Source organism: Fragaria vesca, linkage group LG2 (assembly GCF_000184155.1).
Source record: "Fragaria vesca subsp. vesca linkage group LG2, FraVesHawaii_1.0, whole genome shotgun sequence".
Classification (NCBI taxonomy): Eukaryota; Viridiplantae; Streptophyta; class Magnoliopsida; order Rosales; family Rosaceae; genus Fragaria; species Fragaria vesca.
The window spans coordinates 13,149,215-13,163,211 of NC_020492.1; the positions used below are offsets into that span (position 1 = coordinate 13,149,215).

At 41.1% G+C, this 13,997-nt stretch overlaps 1 protein-coding gene across 1 annotated transcript; it reads right to left on the minus strand.

The window, feature by feature from the left end:
- Window positions 1-903: 903 nt before the first annotated feature.
- Window positions 904-3,897, minus strand: LOC101301941 (MATE efflux family protein 9-like). Its single transcript, XM_004292443.1, has 3 exons — window positions 3,838-3,897; window positions 2,879-3,754; window positions 904-1,575 (listed from the first exon to the last, which is right to left on the minus strand). The coding sequence occupies exons 1-3, from the start codon at window positions 3,895-3,897 to the stop codon at window positions 1,009-1,011; spliced, it is 1,503 nt and encodes a 500-aa protein (XP_004292491.1). The 3' UTR covers window positions 904-1,008.
- Between the last annotated feature and the right edge of the window lie 10,100 nt (window positions 3,898-13,997).

Sequence of the window (13,997 nt, forward strand, 5' to 3'; positions counted from 1 at the left end):
TATCACCAAGTTCTCAACTTAAAAGTCTTCACTAAAAGGGCTCTTTCGGTGATAATACCCCTAGGTCCCGAAGGGCTTGAAAGGGATAAAGTCAAAAATCGCACCCTAGCCCAACTACAGCCATGCAACCTTAAAGGATAGGCTCAGCCTAGTCCAACAAGATGTCAAGACTAGATCCGACAGACGGGGCTGATGTTCGACGATGCCCGCTGCAACTCCGCCTTCATTACTCTGCCATCTCGTTAGCCAGACCGCGTCGCCACAAGCTTCGCATACCCGCGACACCGCATCGCCGCCTTCCGACAACGCCTCCATAATCCATAGCAACCCAAAGATCAGAGATTCCCATCCGTCAAATTCGACCATGTTTCTACAACGTCAATCAATGTCACCGGTAAGCTTCTCCAATCTCTTGCAACGCCAGCTTTCAAACACCCAACCCCATTACCAGAATCATAGTCAAGCACCCCGCACAACCAAACCCTGCCAATCCAAAGCGAGACTACATGGCCATACCGCAAAATCCGTCAGGCACCAAAGCTAGGAGGCTTCGACTAATCCAAAGGACTTGTCTAGGCCAGCGGCTGCCGTCGAACGAGAGAAGTCTTGAAGGTTGGAAACTGCCGGTGGGAGAGAGTTTTGGCTGTTAGGGTTTTGTTATTGGAAATGTATATCTACTATTTTTGCAATTTGTGAATAATTCAATGCAGCATAATTTCAACTTCCAACTTATTGGTCAGTCACGACTCACGACACACAAAAAGAGGGAAAAGGGTTATTTCTATAGTTGGTGCTTGTGCATAGCTGCTGGTTTGTCACCTCTAGTTGTATATGAGCATTCGGACCATTCCGGTGACAAAATGAGACCCATGAAAACTAATAACGAAAAAAGAAAGCCAAAATCCTTAGCATCGCTGCTTCCATCAGTGATCAGTTCATGAGCCTTGAACAACGGAACTACACAACAGAGGTCTCTCTCTTCGTCTCTCATCACAAGTCTAAATGAATTCATTGATATATGTTATTCTGATCATGATGACGGTTTTCATTCTTCAATAAGCCTGTGTTTTCTTCATCATCTTTCTCATTGCATACACCCATTTCTACACCAGTCAGCATCTTGGCCTTCAAAGCCTCAGCCTCCCAATCAGTCTTCACCAGCACAACATAGAGAATAGACACAGCACAAGCTACCTGTGCAGACAACAGACCAAACCAAAGTCCTGCAAACCCAATCTTGAGCCAGAAAGCAAGTCCAACAGCTACAGGTGTACCCACAAAGTAGAAGGAACCTAAGTTGATACGGGCACCTACGGCAGGGCGTGCGGTGCCGCGTAGGATGCCGCAACCAGTAGTTTGGGGGCAGTTACCTAACTCACAAAGCCCCATAATTGGCATAACTGATGCAACCAAAACTTTGACGAGCTCGTCCTTGGTGAACAGGCCAGCCCACCTCTCTCTAAGAATCACCGTCCATGTCACATTGATGACGCCGATCACAAATGCACATCCCAAAGCAACCATCGCTGCAAGCTTGGCCTTGTATGGCTTCCCAGCTCCGAGTTCGTTCCCAACCTATAGCATCGAAACATGAAACAAAATAACATATGCATTATATTCTTTAAGTAAAAATTAGAGAGAGTAAAGAAGAAAGGGGTAGATGCATAGTTCTACATTTGCCTTCAATTTCATATATCCTTGCCTTCAATATTTAGTTATTTACTCAATATGCGTATAACGCATCCACTATGGTCATTTCCGAATCTACAAAATGAGTTCCTCTTCCTCTGTGAATTGGGGCATATTAAATGGAAACCTAGATACAATCTACAGGGATTACTAAAAACTCATACCATCTTTTGTCAATGGATAGATCTGAAAACAATCGACTTCACACCATAAATCCTTCCGGTGTCACAGAAAACACATGCAGTATAGTAGTAAATCAACAAGAAAGACAATCATTGTCTTGTCAACAAGATTGTGCTCATGGCCACTAAGCTACATATTCATATCTTTTTGGGTCCCAAGTCCCAAACTCCCAACTCTAAAATGGTGTGAAGGGTGTAATAGTATATACAGGTCCTGCTGGTTCACTTTGTTTTGTTGGTTGAATGGGGCTTCGTCATAGAAGTGGTGGGAGGGGAGCTTTAAGAAAAGGAAGGAGCATAGTGTAAGTAGTGGCATGGCACTGCATGTCCTATAATAATTTTGTCCTGTCATGCTTATTACATTACATTACATTACATTACACGTTTGACCTATCTGGTTCCATATAAGTGATGAAATCCCATAACAGATCCCTAAAAAGAAAGCAAGCATATCTCCCATAAACCCTTTAGTTCCACCATGGACATGAATTGGGAATATATGCAACTCTAATTGCCGTCTTTTTCCCCATGTTTCTATTTGGTCCTTTAAAGGACGACTAATTAATTAAGAAACCACACTAGCTATCACAACTCAGAACAGAACCCAAAGAATTTGTTCTGCATATATAGAGAATTGTTGAAATATCATAATCAAACACATTCCTCAAATAGTGGACCAACTGACCCATCCATAAACCAACAATACGACAAACTCAACTGTGCAAACTACAAAGTGACCCAAAACAAACTTGGAACAAACTTCAAACTTCAAACTTCAAATTGGAGGCAATGCACTTGGTCTGGTTCAAGAAATGAAAGTAGAAGCAATGAAGAAAACCCAGAAAAATTGCAAGTGGATGAACAAAAAGAGCCCCGAAGAAATAAAGAAAATTATCTTTGCATACGGTAAAGCATAAAAGCAACAGAAACCCAGAAAGAAACAAGGCAGGATTGTGTCTGAGATATGATTTGAACCAATAAACTGCATAGGAAAAGAGAAAGCTTACTCTGGCAGAAACACAGCCAGCCAGTGCCATGGGGACAGTGTACATCATAGAGGTGGTCTGAATAAGAATCCCGGTGGCGGCGACAGCCAGAGTTGGGTTGGGCAAATAGCCGGCCATGATTGTCACAATCTCATACCACCACCACTCCAAACATATACCCAAGCAGCTCGGCACCGCCAGCTTCAACAGTGGGCCAAGTCCACCAAACACCTCTCCAATCCCAGCCGTCCATCTCAACACCGTCATTCCCTTCCCCCACCACACGTACCCCGCCATGAGCACCACCATGTTGAGATTCGTGAGCACCGACGCCACCGCCACCCCGGGGACTCCCAGCCCCATTTGCTTCACCAGGACAAGATTCAGCGGCACGTGGAAGGCCACTGCCACCAGGGTGCAGTACATCTGCGGCTTCGTCACCTTCTGCGACCTCAGGAACACCCGCAGCGGCTGCAGCAACGTATTCGTTAACAGGTCCGGGAGGGAGTAGAGGCAGTAAGTTGCAGCCATGGCGGTGATGGCTCTGTCTTGCCCCGCGAAAACCATGATCCTCTCGAGATTGAGCCACAGCACGGCGATGGGTATTGTTGCGAGGACGAGGATGAGCACCATGCGCTGCAGGGACCGAGTGAGGAGGTCCCAGTTCTTGTTGCCGTAGGCTTGGCTGCAAACGGGTTCGAGGCCAGAGGCGAGACCCACCATAACAGAGTAACCGGTGATGTTGGTGAAACCAATGGACAGGGCGCCTCCGGCGAGCTCCATGCTGCCCAGCCGGCCCAGGAATACTACCGACACCGCGGCTCGGACGAACACCAGACAGTTCATGGCTGTTATGGGAAAGGCCATGCCCCATAGCTCTCGAAGTTCTTCCAATACCTGAAAGTTGATTCATGTTTTAGAGAGAAACAGAGAGGGAAACTAAAACAGAGAGATATCATATTGGGTGTTTTTTGTTTTACCTGAGAAGCACAAGGGAATTTGTGCGAGTAGAAATCATCAGGGTCTTTCTCAGTTGCCATTTCTATTGCATGCGCAAGGGCTACTGCTGTTAATAGAACAACAAGCAATCTGCAAGATCAAAAAGGTTGATTTGAAACAGTAGGTTAGAGAGAACCCAACAACTTGGGAATCAAACTTGACCCAGATTCAACAAAGCAAATGATTATAAACAGCAAGAAATTTGGGCAGAAGACTTGCTTTCTGTTAGTTCTGCTCTCGAACCCAAAACAGAAAAGGAAGAGGCTCAAAATGTAGAGGAGGGGGAAACAAACAAATAAAGAGGATGGAGCAGAAAGGCAGCGAACAGTGGAATGGGTTGGAGTGATTTCAGATGTCAATCAAAGCAAAGCAAAGCACAAAGTTGGGATTCCTTTTGGATGATGTGCAATTTCACTGAATGGAGGGAAAAAGCAGAGCAAGGCACAGGGCTAATGACGGCCGCTAGCTTACATAGACTGGGAGGAGACAATAGAAAATAGACAAGACCAGAGTTGGACTAGACTTGAAGCAGTACTGAAACGTTACAATAAGGCACAGAGAGACGATGGAAGGAAACAAACGCTTTATGAATGGGGAGGTAAAGGGCCAAGGACTACACTGGGAGAAGCATTTTCGTTCATGCGGGGTAGGAGAAACCATTGTTGTACCAATCTAATATAGTAATTTTTGTGTGCCCTTAAATACGTGTAGAATTATTCCGAGCATTCAATACTTATTTATATAAAATATTTATATAAATAGGGTGGTGATATTAACACATATTTTTTTGTTATTAACATATCTTATCTATGATGATAGCCAATCATGAAAATGACAAGTTTGTAAATAAATTTGAAATGTGTGGATAGTAAAATAAATGAGGTATGTTAATAGCAAAAAAAGACGTGTTAATAGCATCATCCTATAAATAGCATTATTGTCAATGAAATTTTCCAAACGTTTATGTATTTTGAAGCTATATATACATATTTTTTGAGGAGATGATATACGTATTTTGATGATTTATCTAATATCATTTTGTTTAATTTTATAAATTTCTTATGAAAAAAACATAAAACTGAGCTGTTAAACGTGGAGTGTTTTTTTTTGTTGGCACGTCCTCACGCCCGGTTACATATATTTTATTAATAACAATATATTGTTGCGGGGGAACATAAAACCTGAACCTTGAGCTACATTAGATAAATAGCTAATATTCTCATAGAGAACATTGTTCAGGCAAAATTGATTCATGTGTGCCCAAAAGTCCAAAACTATGAAAATTGGCTTGTGTTTACATATGATTTTATTACCTTCAATCCATGTTCTTTTGTTTGTAGGAAATAATGCAATGAGAGGAAAGCACCCACTTTTTGGTTGGAAAGTGACAAAGCTAGGAGCACAAGACGTAGAATTTGGGCGAGAAAACACAAGTTGAGATTTTCTGACTAACTTTTCCGGTGAACTATTCCAACGATGTAATACCTTGAGTTTTTGTTATTAATTTCTATTATTATTTTGGAAATTATCAAGTTAGAAGTTAGCGGGATACGTGGCTCGAGAGAAGAGCAGGAGTGTTCGGAACGATTATTACATAGAAGAGGATTTATCATAAGGGTCAAACAGTTGACTTTTTATCTGTTGGGTTTCTCGTAAACTTCCTTTTTCAAAATTGTAGAGCACGACGATACGAGTTCGTAGACACGTGGCACGCGTGAAACGGACATCGTATGAGAAAGTTACATTCAGTTAAAGTTTAGTCGTTGATTTGAAAGGGGGTATAAATAGAAATATTTTGGGGTATTTTCATAAAAACCCTAACTTCAAAAAAATCAGATTTCTCTCCCCATTCTCCATTTTTTTGCCACCAAACTTATTCCGGCCATAACTCGGTCGTCCGGTGACGGATTTGTGCGTGCTTGGTACCGTTGGAAAACTCTCACTCCCCTTTTTCTATTCATACTAGCCTCACACCCTATGGAGCACTGTGCACGGCGCAACAAGGCCCGCAAGTTATTGTCTTCGCCAGCGGTGAAGCTCTGACCGATTCTGACGACATCGAGGTTTGAGGCTACCCGTTTCTAGAAGTTCTAGCTTATCCTTCTGAGCATGATGATACCAGCCTTGGAGCCCAATTCGAAGCGTGGAGCTTTTGGGTTCAAAGTGTACCTTGTTTCTTTCCGACGACGTTTTCGGCTGAATTGGCTTTTGGCCACCTGTATGAAAAGTGTTTCATTTGATGTGATCTACAAGTTTGTTATTAAGAGCTTGCCTAGATTTTGAGGTTGTAGGGACGGCGCGTGAGGCCCACTCATCCCGTTTGTGGTGGTGCGTGGCCGTGCATCCGGCAGGGGTTGGGAGGTCTGTGGTAATTGTTAGCTTCTACTCATCGATATGAGCACGTTGACATGTCATGAGGTTATGTTTTGATCAAGTAATGCATTCTAAGTTTAAGGTTAAGTTGAAAATCATGTAAGGTTAAGCTATGGAGATCATTTGGGTACCAAATTAGATTAAATGAATTAATTGAACAATATATTTCTAACGGAAACCGTTCGTGTAAATCACAATTACTGAAACTCAATTGAACTCTAAATTGGATGAAACTTTGCAGGAATATCTACACACTATGTTCGAGACACTGAATGGTGGAGATGTGAAAATGTGACGTAAAAATGAGTGAAATGAGAAGCACTACACTTTAATTTCAAAGCGGTGTCCTGCTCTGAAAGAAAACTTTATATATATATATATGCCTTTTCAGATACAAACATCCTTATTTATTCAAAATGTACGGATTTTCTTAATTTGACCCACTTTTCTATCCTAATTTCTCATCTTAACCGTTGAAATAGTAGGTATATATGAGTAGATCATCTCCACAAATTTTCAGCTAATTTGGTGATCGTTAAAGTATCGAAAATGAATTAAATCAATGAACGAATTGAAACTGTTCAACCTGAACCGTTCATGTTCTTAGTTCTAAATCACAGTTTTGAATGCCTTAACGATTATCAATTTGGTTGAAAATTTGTAGAGATGATCTACTCATACATACCTAAAAGCTGAACGGTTAAAATGAGAAAATATGATCGAAAAGTGGGTTAATTAAATAAATCTGTACCTTTTGAATAAATAAAGATATTTGGACTTGATAATAATTATATATATATATATATGTGCTTATCTTGTCTTGCAAATTATTATTCTATATTTCTTGTCAACAATTTAACCAAATAGATTCACCTTCTGAGCAACTGTCCTTTCTAGATGGTCTTGTGTAAATAATTTTTTTACATATAACTAGTATAAGCCAACAACTTATTGTATGAACATGAAACAAAGAATTTCTCACAAAGCAGAAATGTATATAATCTACTGATATTTTCCTCAGTAGTCAAATGAAACTATTCTTAATTTGATTGATGTAGTTTTGATATTAATTAATTAACTGATACATGAACAAAGATATATGAAAGTCTCTATTTTCTTGTCTTGACCACAAGAAAAAAAGAGAAGTTTATGTTTGATTAGAAAAGTTGCACGGACGTAGGTATAAGGTTTAAAGCATCTCCAGCAGCATTGATAAATTGAAAAAAATTAGAAATTTATCAATTTTTAAATAAATTTTTGCTCCAGCAGTATACTTAAGAAGTTGATAAATTTAGAAATTGATAGAGAAAATTGATAAATTTATCATTCTTTGGGAGACAATTAACTAAAACTTAACTAATGTATACAATTTAGCAATACTATTGGAGCAAAAGTTCAAAAATTGCTGTTGTAAATTTAAATGTTGATAAATTTAGCAATAAATTTAACTCTATTACTGGAGATGCTCCTTTGGAAAATCCCATCATGAACAAAGATATATGAAAGTCTCTATTTTCTTGTCTTGACCACAAGAAAAAAAGAGAAGTTTCTGTTTGATTAGAAAAGTTGCACGGACTTAGGTATAAGATTTATACATAAAAGATAATACATAGAGCCCCTTAGGAAAATCCCATCATGAACAAAGATATATGAAAGTCTCTATTTTCTTGTCTTGACCACAAGAAAAAAAGAGTGTTTGATTAGAAAAGTTGCACGGACGTAGGTATACGGTTCATACATAAAAGATAATACACAGAGCCCCATAGGAAAATCCCATCGGTTTACATTTTACACACACAAGACATTTTATTTTTTGTCACATCCCGACCCTTAAATTTTTACTTTATTTACTAGCTTGGTTATAATAAGAATTTTACAGTCTCCGTCAATGAATTTATAGTTTAATTGGTCCTTAGAGGGGTTTGGAGGACGGTTATTTTCGGAGAATTATTCGTAGGAGAAAAATACGACGACGATAAAAATTATAAATTTTAGCTAGTAAAAGGTAATTTTTATTAGGGTATTATTTTTCAGGGTGTTTTATTTTTGGAGTTGGGTTTGTTGTGGAGTGGGTTTAAGTTGGACCAGGTGTGGGAGAAGCCCAACACCCACATACTCCTCTCTCCTCTCCCGATTTCCCTCCCCCAAAACCTTTCCCCCCCCCCCCCCCCCGCCCTGCCAGACTTTCCTGCCGTCCGCCCACCGTTCGTCGCCGCTCTGGTCCCAAACGGTCGTCCTCCGACCCAGCTTCCATTCTAGGCCGGTGAGAGCTGCCCAAGCTCCGCCGTGAAGGAGTTCTCTCCCCCGAAGGCCCGACTACCGTGGTGGTTCCATCGCCGGAACTCCCTAATCCGGCCGCCATAACCGGCGATTCTTGGTCCGTTGGAAAGCTCTCCTCCCGTGCATCAATCCCTCCACAGAGCTCACCCTCTCTTGAGCTAGGTAAGGAGATGTGTGGAGTTGAATTTTCTAGGGTTTTTTAGGACGTTTTAGTTCGATTACCTTAGTTAGGCTTGTAATTGATGTTTGTGCTAGTTAAGAAAGTTGTAGAGGGGGTTGAGAGGAAGATGCTGTCAAAATCTCATAGACATTGGAGGTTGCCGGAGTTGGCCTCTGGCCGCCGCTGTTTGAGAGATTTTTATGGTTTTAAATGTGGAATATTAAAGGGAGTTTATTGATGTGAATTATGGAATTTTTGGAGGAGTTTTGGTTAGGTTTGTGAATTTCCGATGTTTGGTATTTTTGGCGGTTAATTAATGTAGAATCCGTCTGTAGGATTAAAGTCGTTAAATCTGTGGGAGGTTGTATAACGGCTGCCAATTTTAGTATTAAAGTTTGGATCGTTTCGGTTTAGGAATATCGAAGTTAGGCGAGAATAAGCGTGGTTACGGCTCATATTTATTTTGCCTATTTTTGAGTAACTATTGGAATTTCGGTTGGGAAATTAATATTCTATTTGGAAGAGGACGTGAGGAGGCTCGAGCAGACGAGGCCCCAGATCGACATCAGGCTTAGGCCTAATTTACGAGTGGACTTTTGTTTTAAATAATATGCATGCTATGGTTATGGTTGAACATTTAAATTGTTGGAGTTTTGACGTCATTTAATTTTGACGCTTTTATTTCTCTTGGAGAGTTACCGAAAAATAGAATTTTTCGGTGAGTATAAATATGTATATTGAAGAGAGTATGTATATAAATGCTAACTAGCCATATGTGTATGTCCACATTAATGGCGTAGCATATAGCCACATTATGGCGTGACGTGAGCGTAGTAGCCATATATGAGTGTTTAATTCATATAGAGAGTATGGACACATATTTATATACCCGTCTGTCCACTTTAATGGCGTAGTGTAGCACCGCATTAAGGCATGACATAAGCGTTGGACGCGAGCGTAGTAGCCTTATATAGACCCATGAATTTATATAGGGAGTATGAACGTGTGTAAATACATATATATATTTTAGAGCCTGAGAGGCTCGATATTTTATGAGATTAAAGTTTTATCGCTTGCAGCATGCATTCGATTTTTCCTTGGAAATTGATTTGGGGAAACATAGATATTTTATTTATTAATTTATCTTTGTCCACTCACTCTAACATTTTCGAATGTTTTTCCCTGGACATTTCGTTTTAAAACGCCCAGTCTGCAGAGTTCGGGTTGGATCTAGTAGAAGGCGAGGCATAGTCACCCGCATTTCCACCACTTTTCATCAGTAGGTTACCTAATTAACCTACTCGTGTTTTCCTACTTCCACTAGTGTCTAGTAGCTCTGAATACTTTGAGATTAATGTAAATTATTTTGGTGGTGTGCTCGGTCTGTCGATTTCTGTTTAGAGTTTCTGAAGGATAAGGTTTACTATTTTAGCTGGATATTTATGTGATGTTTGGATGTTGATGTATTGTTGATATTGTGGCGGTTGTGTTTGCGGGGAGCAGATGGCTCCAGGAGTTAAGGTTGGATGTGTTTTAGTAGGAGTGTAAATTTGAAATTTTCAGGTTAGGGTTGTCCATTTTCAAGGGAGATTTTGCCAATTTTTCTGTAAATCTTTTCTTGGGAGTGGTCCCCGCATGATTTACTTCGGGTTTCAGGATGAAATTCGGGGTGAGTCTTGATATTTTTGAGCTATTCGTTCAACTACAACCACAATAATGGTTGTGGTTAGCTCATAAATGAACCAATATATACATAAGTAGAATACTCAGAACTCTATATAAGAACCAGTCTTCTCATAGTTGAGACAAGTTAGTGACGGCTAACCTTGACTCCAACATTAAAAGATAAAAGTGACACTCAATTCAAGATGCCAAGACGAGTTTCTCTCTGCTCTCCCTTATAGACACAGCCGTCTAGGGTTAGGGTTTTCAAAAGAAAATCCCTCGTCGTTTGGTGCTTCTCTCCATGGCAGCTTCAATTGCTTCAATGACAGCAAGCCTTGTCTCCAAACTCTATCTCGGAGATGAACCTGTGGATCTGGGAGATCTCAAAAACCCTTCCAAGGGCTTCGTCGCACCACGCTTCTTCTTGGTGTGATGTCTCAACACTGCCCATGCAGTGGTGTTTGATGCCTTTCGTAGTGCAGTTCGCGGTATGTGGCGCATTACCACTCCGGTGGAGGTGCAAGCAAGAGGAGATCGATTCTTGTTCACCTTCTCCAATGAAAGAGATCTGAATCGGGTGAAGAAAGGAGGTCCTTGGGCTTACCAACCAACAAGCTATGATCTTGATCAATGATTACAATGGCTTTTCTGATATCATGGTTGTCCCATTGAATTTTGTGTGGATATGGGTGGAAATTGAGGGACTTCCGGTTGCCCTGATGACGGAGGCGACGACTAGACTTGTGGGAGAGACCATTGGTACCGTGCTGTAAGTCGACACCCTGGGTTTGAACAGAGGTGTGGCTAGGGTTCGTATTATTCTACTTAATAACCCTGTAAGATTTGAAAGGAGAATTAGGGTTTCCCCTGAAGATGTTATTCTGGTCAAGTAAGTATAAGCGACTACTTAGCCGATATCGTATTTGCTGGATGATTAATCATGGAGGAAGGTCTTGTCCATGTGAAGCTGAAGATGCTGTCGCTGTCCAACCTCTGGCTCCGGCAGCGCCTCTTGCTCCGGCTCCTATGGTGTTCAGGGTCAACTCTTCTCAGGTCTTAATCCCACCCTCTCCTTTGATACCTTCCTTCTCTCCCCTATTTGGAAAAGAGAAGCGTTATGTGCAGATCAGGGCAATCCCAGAATTCCCATCTCTGGTGAAACTAGCAGGAGTGAGGTGTATGAGGGAAGAGGAGGTCCCGAAAGTAGGGAAGCGAACCAAACATAGCCTTGCAGTGATCCCATTCCAACTGGAAACAAAAGTCTTTGAGTTCGTAGTTGGTTCTGATGGTGCTCTAGGTATCATGAAAAAGTCACTAAAGAAGAGGGGACGCCCATGCGACAGCAAGAACAAAAAGAGGAACATGGAAGTGATATCGAAATCCATGGCATTCGGGTATGGTGATTCCGAGTAGGAAGCCTCTCTAAAGGCAGAGGTGGAGTAGTCGCTCCAAGGATGGAACAAAGATCCCTACTCAACTTAATAGGAGGTCCCCCTTACTCATCGACGGACAAGTACACCGTTGAGTCTCTAGGCCTCATGTTGATGTTTAGGTCATCAATTCTGTTTGTGTAGGTTCATTGCTTTCTAGTTGTAATCGTCTACCTTTTTGGACGGCTTTTGTGGTTTTCCCCTTTTAGTCTTAGTTTTAGGTGAATAAAGAGTTTACTCTGATAGCTTGTAATGGAGTTTACTCCTGCCTGACCTAGCAATAGTTGGTCGTATGGCTTGAATGTCAATGAAGTTTATTCATTTTCCTCAAAAAAAAAAAAAATCCTATATGGGAACCGATATATGTACCATTCTTTTTTTAGGCCGAACCCACATATATATTTTTTTAAAGAAAAATAAGTATAATATATAATCCAACGTTACAACCAACGATTATAGTGGACAAGAACTGAAGGGTTCAATAGTAACCTAACCTTATCCAGAAGTGTCGATACATCCTCACAGTCAACCTCAAGAAGAAACAACTCTTTCAAACATTATATGCAAAAACTACTAGTATATATGCATAGGTAACATCCTCATTACATTGACAACAAGAACTAACCGACGTTTAAATAGTCGTAGACATAACACCATAACCATGGCACACCAATGACACGACCCCGACACCAACCTAACAAAACCCTAAATCCTCGCTCAAAAAGTAGGTCAACACCCTCGCTTAAAGAGGAAGGACATCTAACCATAACAAAAAAAACAAAAACAAAAACAAAAAACAGTAAAAAGAACATATACCAAACTAAATTCCAGACTCATACTTTAACCTATCTAGGCCGAATATATGTAAAAACTACCAGCATATATGCATAGGTAACATCCTCATTACATTGACAACAAGAATTAACCGACGTTTAAATAGTCCCTAGACACAACACCATAACCATGACACACCAATGATACGAACCCGTTACCAACCTAACAAAACCCTAAATCCTCGCTCAAAATCTTCGCTCAAAAAGTAGGTCAACACCCTCACTTAAAGAGGAAGGACATCTAACCATAACAACAAAAAAAACAGTAAAAAGAACCTAGACCAAACTAAATTCCAGACCCATACTTTTAACCTACCTAGGCCGATTAACGTAGCCTTGACACAAAGAAAGGAACAACAAAAACACTTTCGTCTTCTCCCCGATCCAAGCTGCCGTTGCACCACCGCACCACCACCATGGCCAAACTCTACTACCACCAACATTAACCCATGCCACGCCCACGCTAGCTTGTATAGCTGCCAAAGAGTCATCCCCACAAAACCCCTAAGCCAGAGCGAAACCCAGAATATCCAGATTGTCTCCGACATCCTTAAGGTCAAGCCACTAATTTTGACAAAGTAACCATCAAGCACACCTGACTCACCGATCGCTGTAAGCCGCCCTTATCCCAGCAAGAATCCCTGATCCAAACAATTCACGGCCCCCCAAAAAATCTTTAATGCACCGTCATCTCATATCAGGAAATCCTGGAACATGCCTCTCTGATCGCATCCTTCGATCTCAAATAACGTCAACCCACTAGACAATCCCGTCCGGCCACACCCATCAGACGTTGGCATGGCCAGAGATGTCACAGAGCCGCGGCGCAGCCAGACAAGAGAGAACTCGCACATTGCAAAACCCTAGTTCTGCTACTTTTCCAGAGCAATGAGTCTCTTTCTTTTTGAACCCACATATTTTGTGTTGTTTATTCCAAGGAGGATTAAGATGCAACATGCCCTGTCATGGTTGGAGTAGTGATGATTCGGTGGTAGGTGTTAAGTCACTCGCAAACGACGATATTCGGTGGTGGTTGTGTAGAGTCACAAATCTTTTAGATTCAGATATCTTGAGAAAATTAACTGAGGGATTAGTTTTTTTTGATCGAATACGTTAGAGAACTTTATTGAAAAAATCATCGATTACACGGAGGGGATGCAAGCAAACCCTGTAACTCCCCAGGAGGGGCACCGACCCAACGGGAAGGAGAAGAGCAACTAAGAGCCAAACGAGCTAGCTTATGCGCTACCAAGTTGGACTCCTTGAAAACATGACTAAAAAAAGAAGAATTAAGAGACAACAGATCCTGTTTAATATCCTCAACGATCATGCCGAAAGCAGAATCCTCCACATCAGACTGAGTAGCCTTTAACCAGATTGAGACAGTCTGACTCCAAGAC

Coding starts and splice junctions, on each gene's coding strand:
- LOC101301941 (XM_004292443.1), bottom strand. CDS start 3,897: ATGGCAACTGAGAAAGACCCTGATGATTTCTACTCGCACAAATTCCCT. Junction 3,755..3,837: donor AATTCCCTTGTGCTTCTCAG/GTAAAACAAAAA, acceptor ATCAACTTTCAG/GTATTGGAAGAACTTCGAGA. Junction 1,576..2,878: donor CTGGCTGTGTTTCTGCCAGA/GTAAGCTTTCTC, acceptor TCGATGCTATAG/GTTGGGAACGAACTCGGAGC.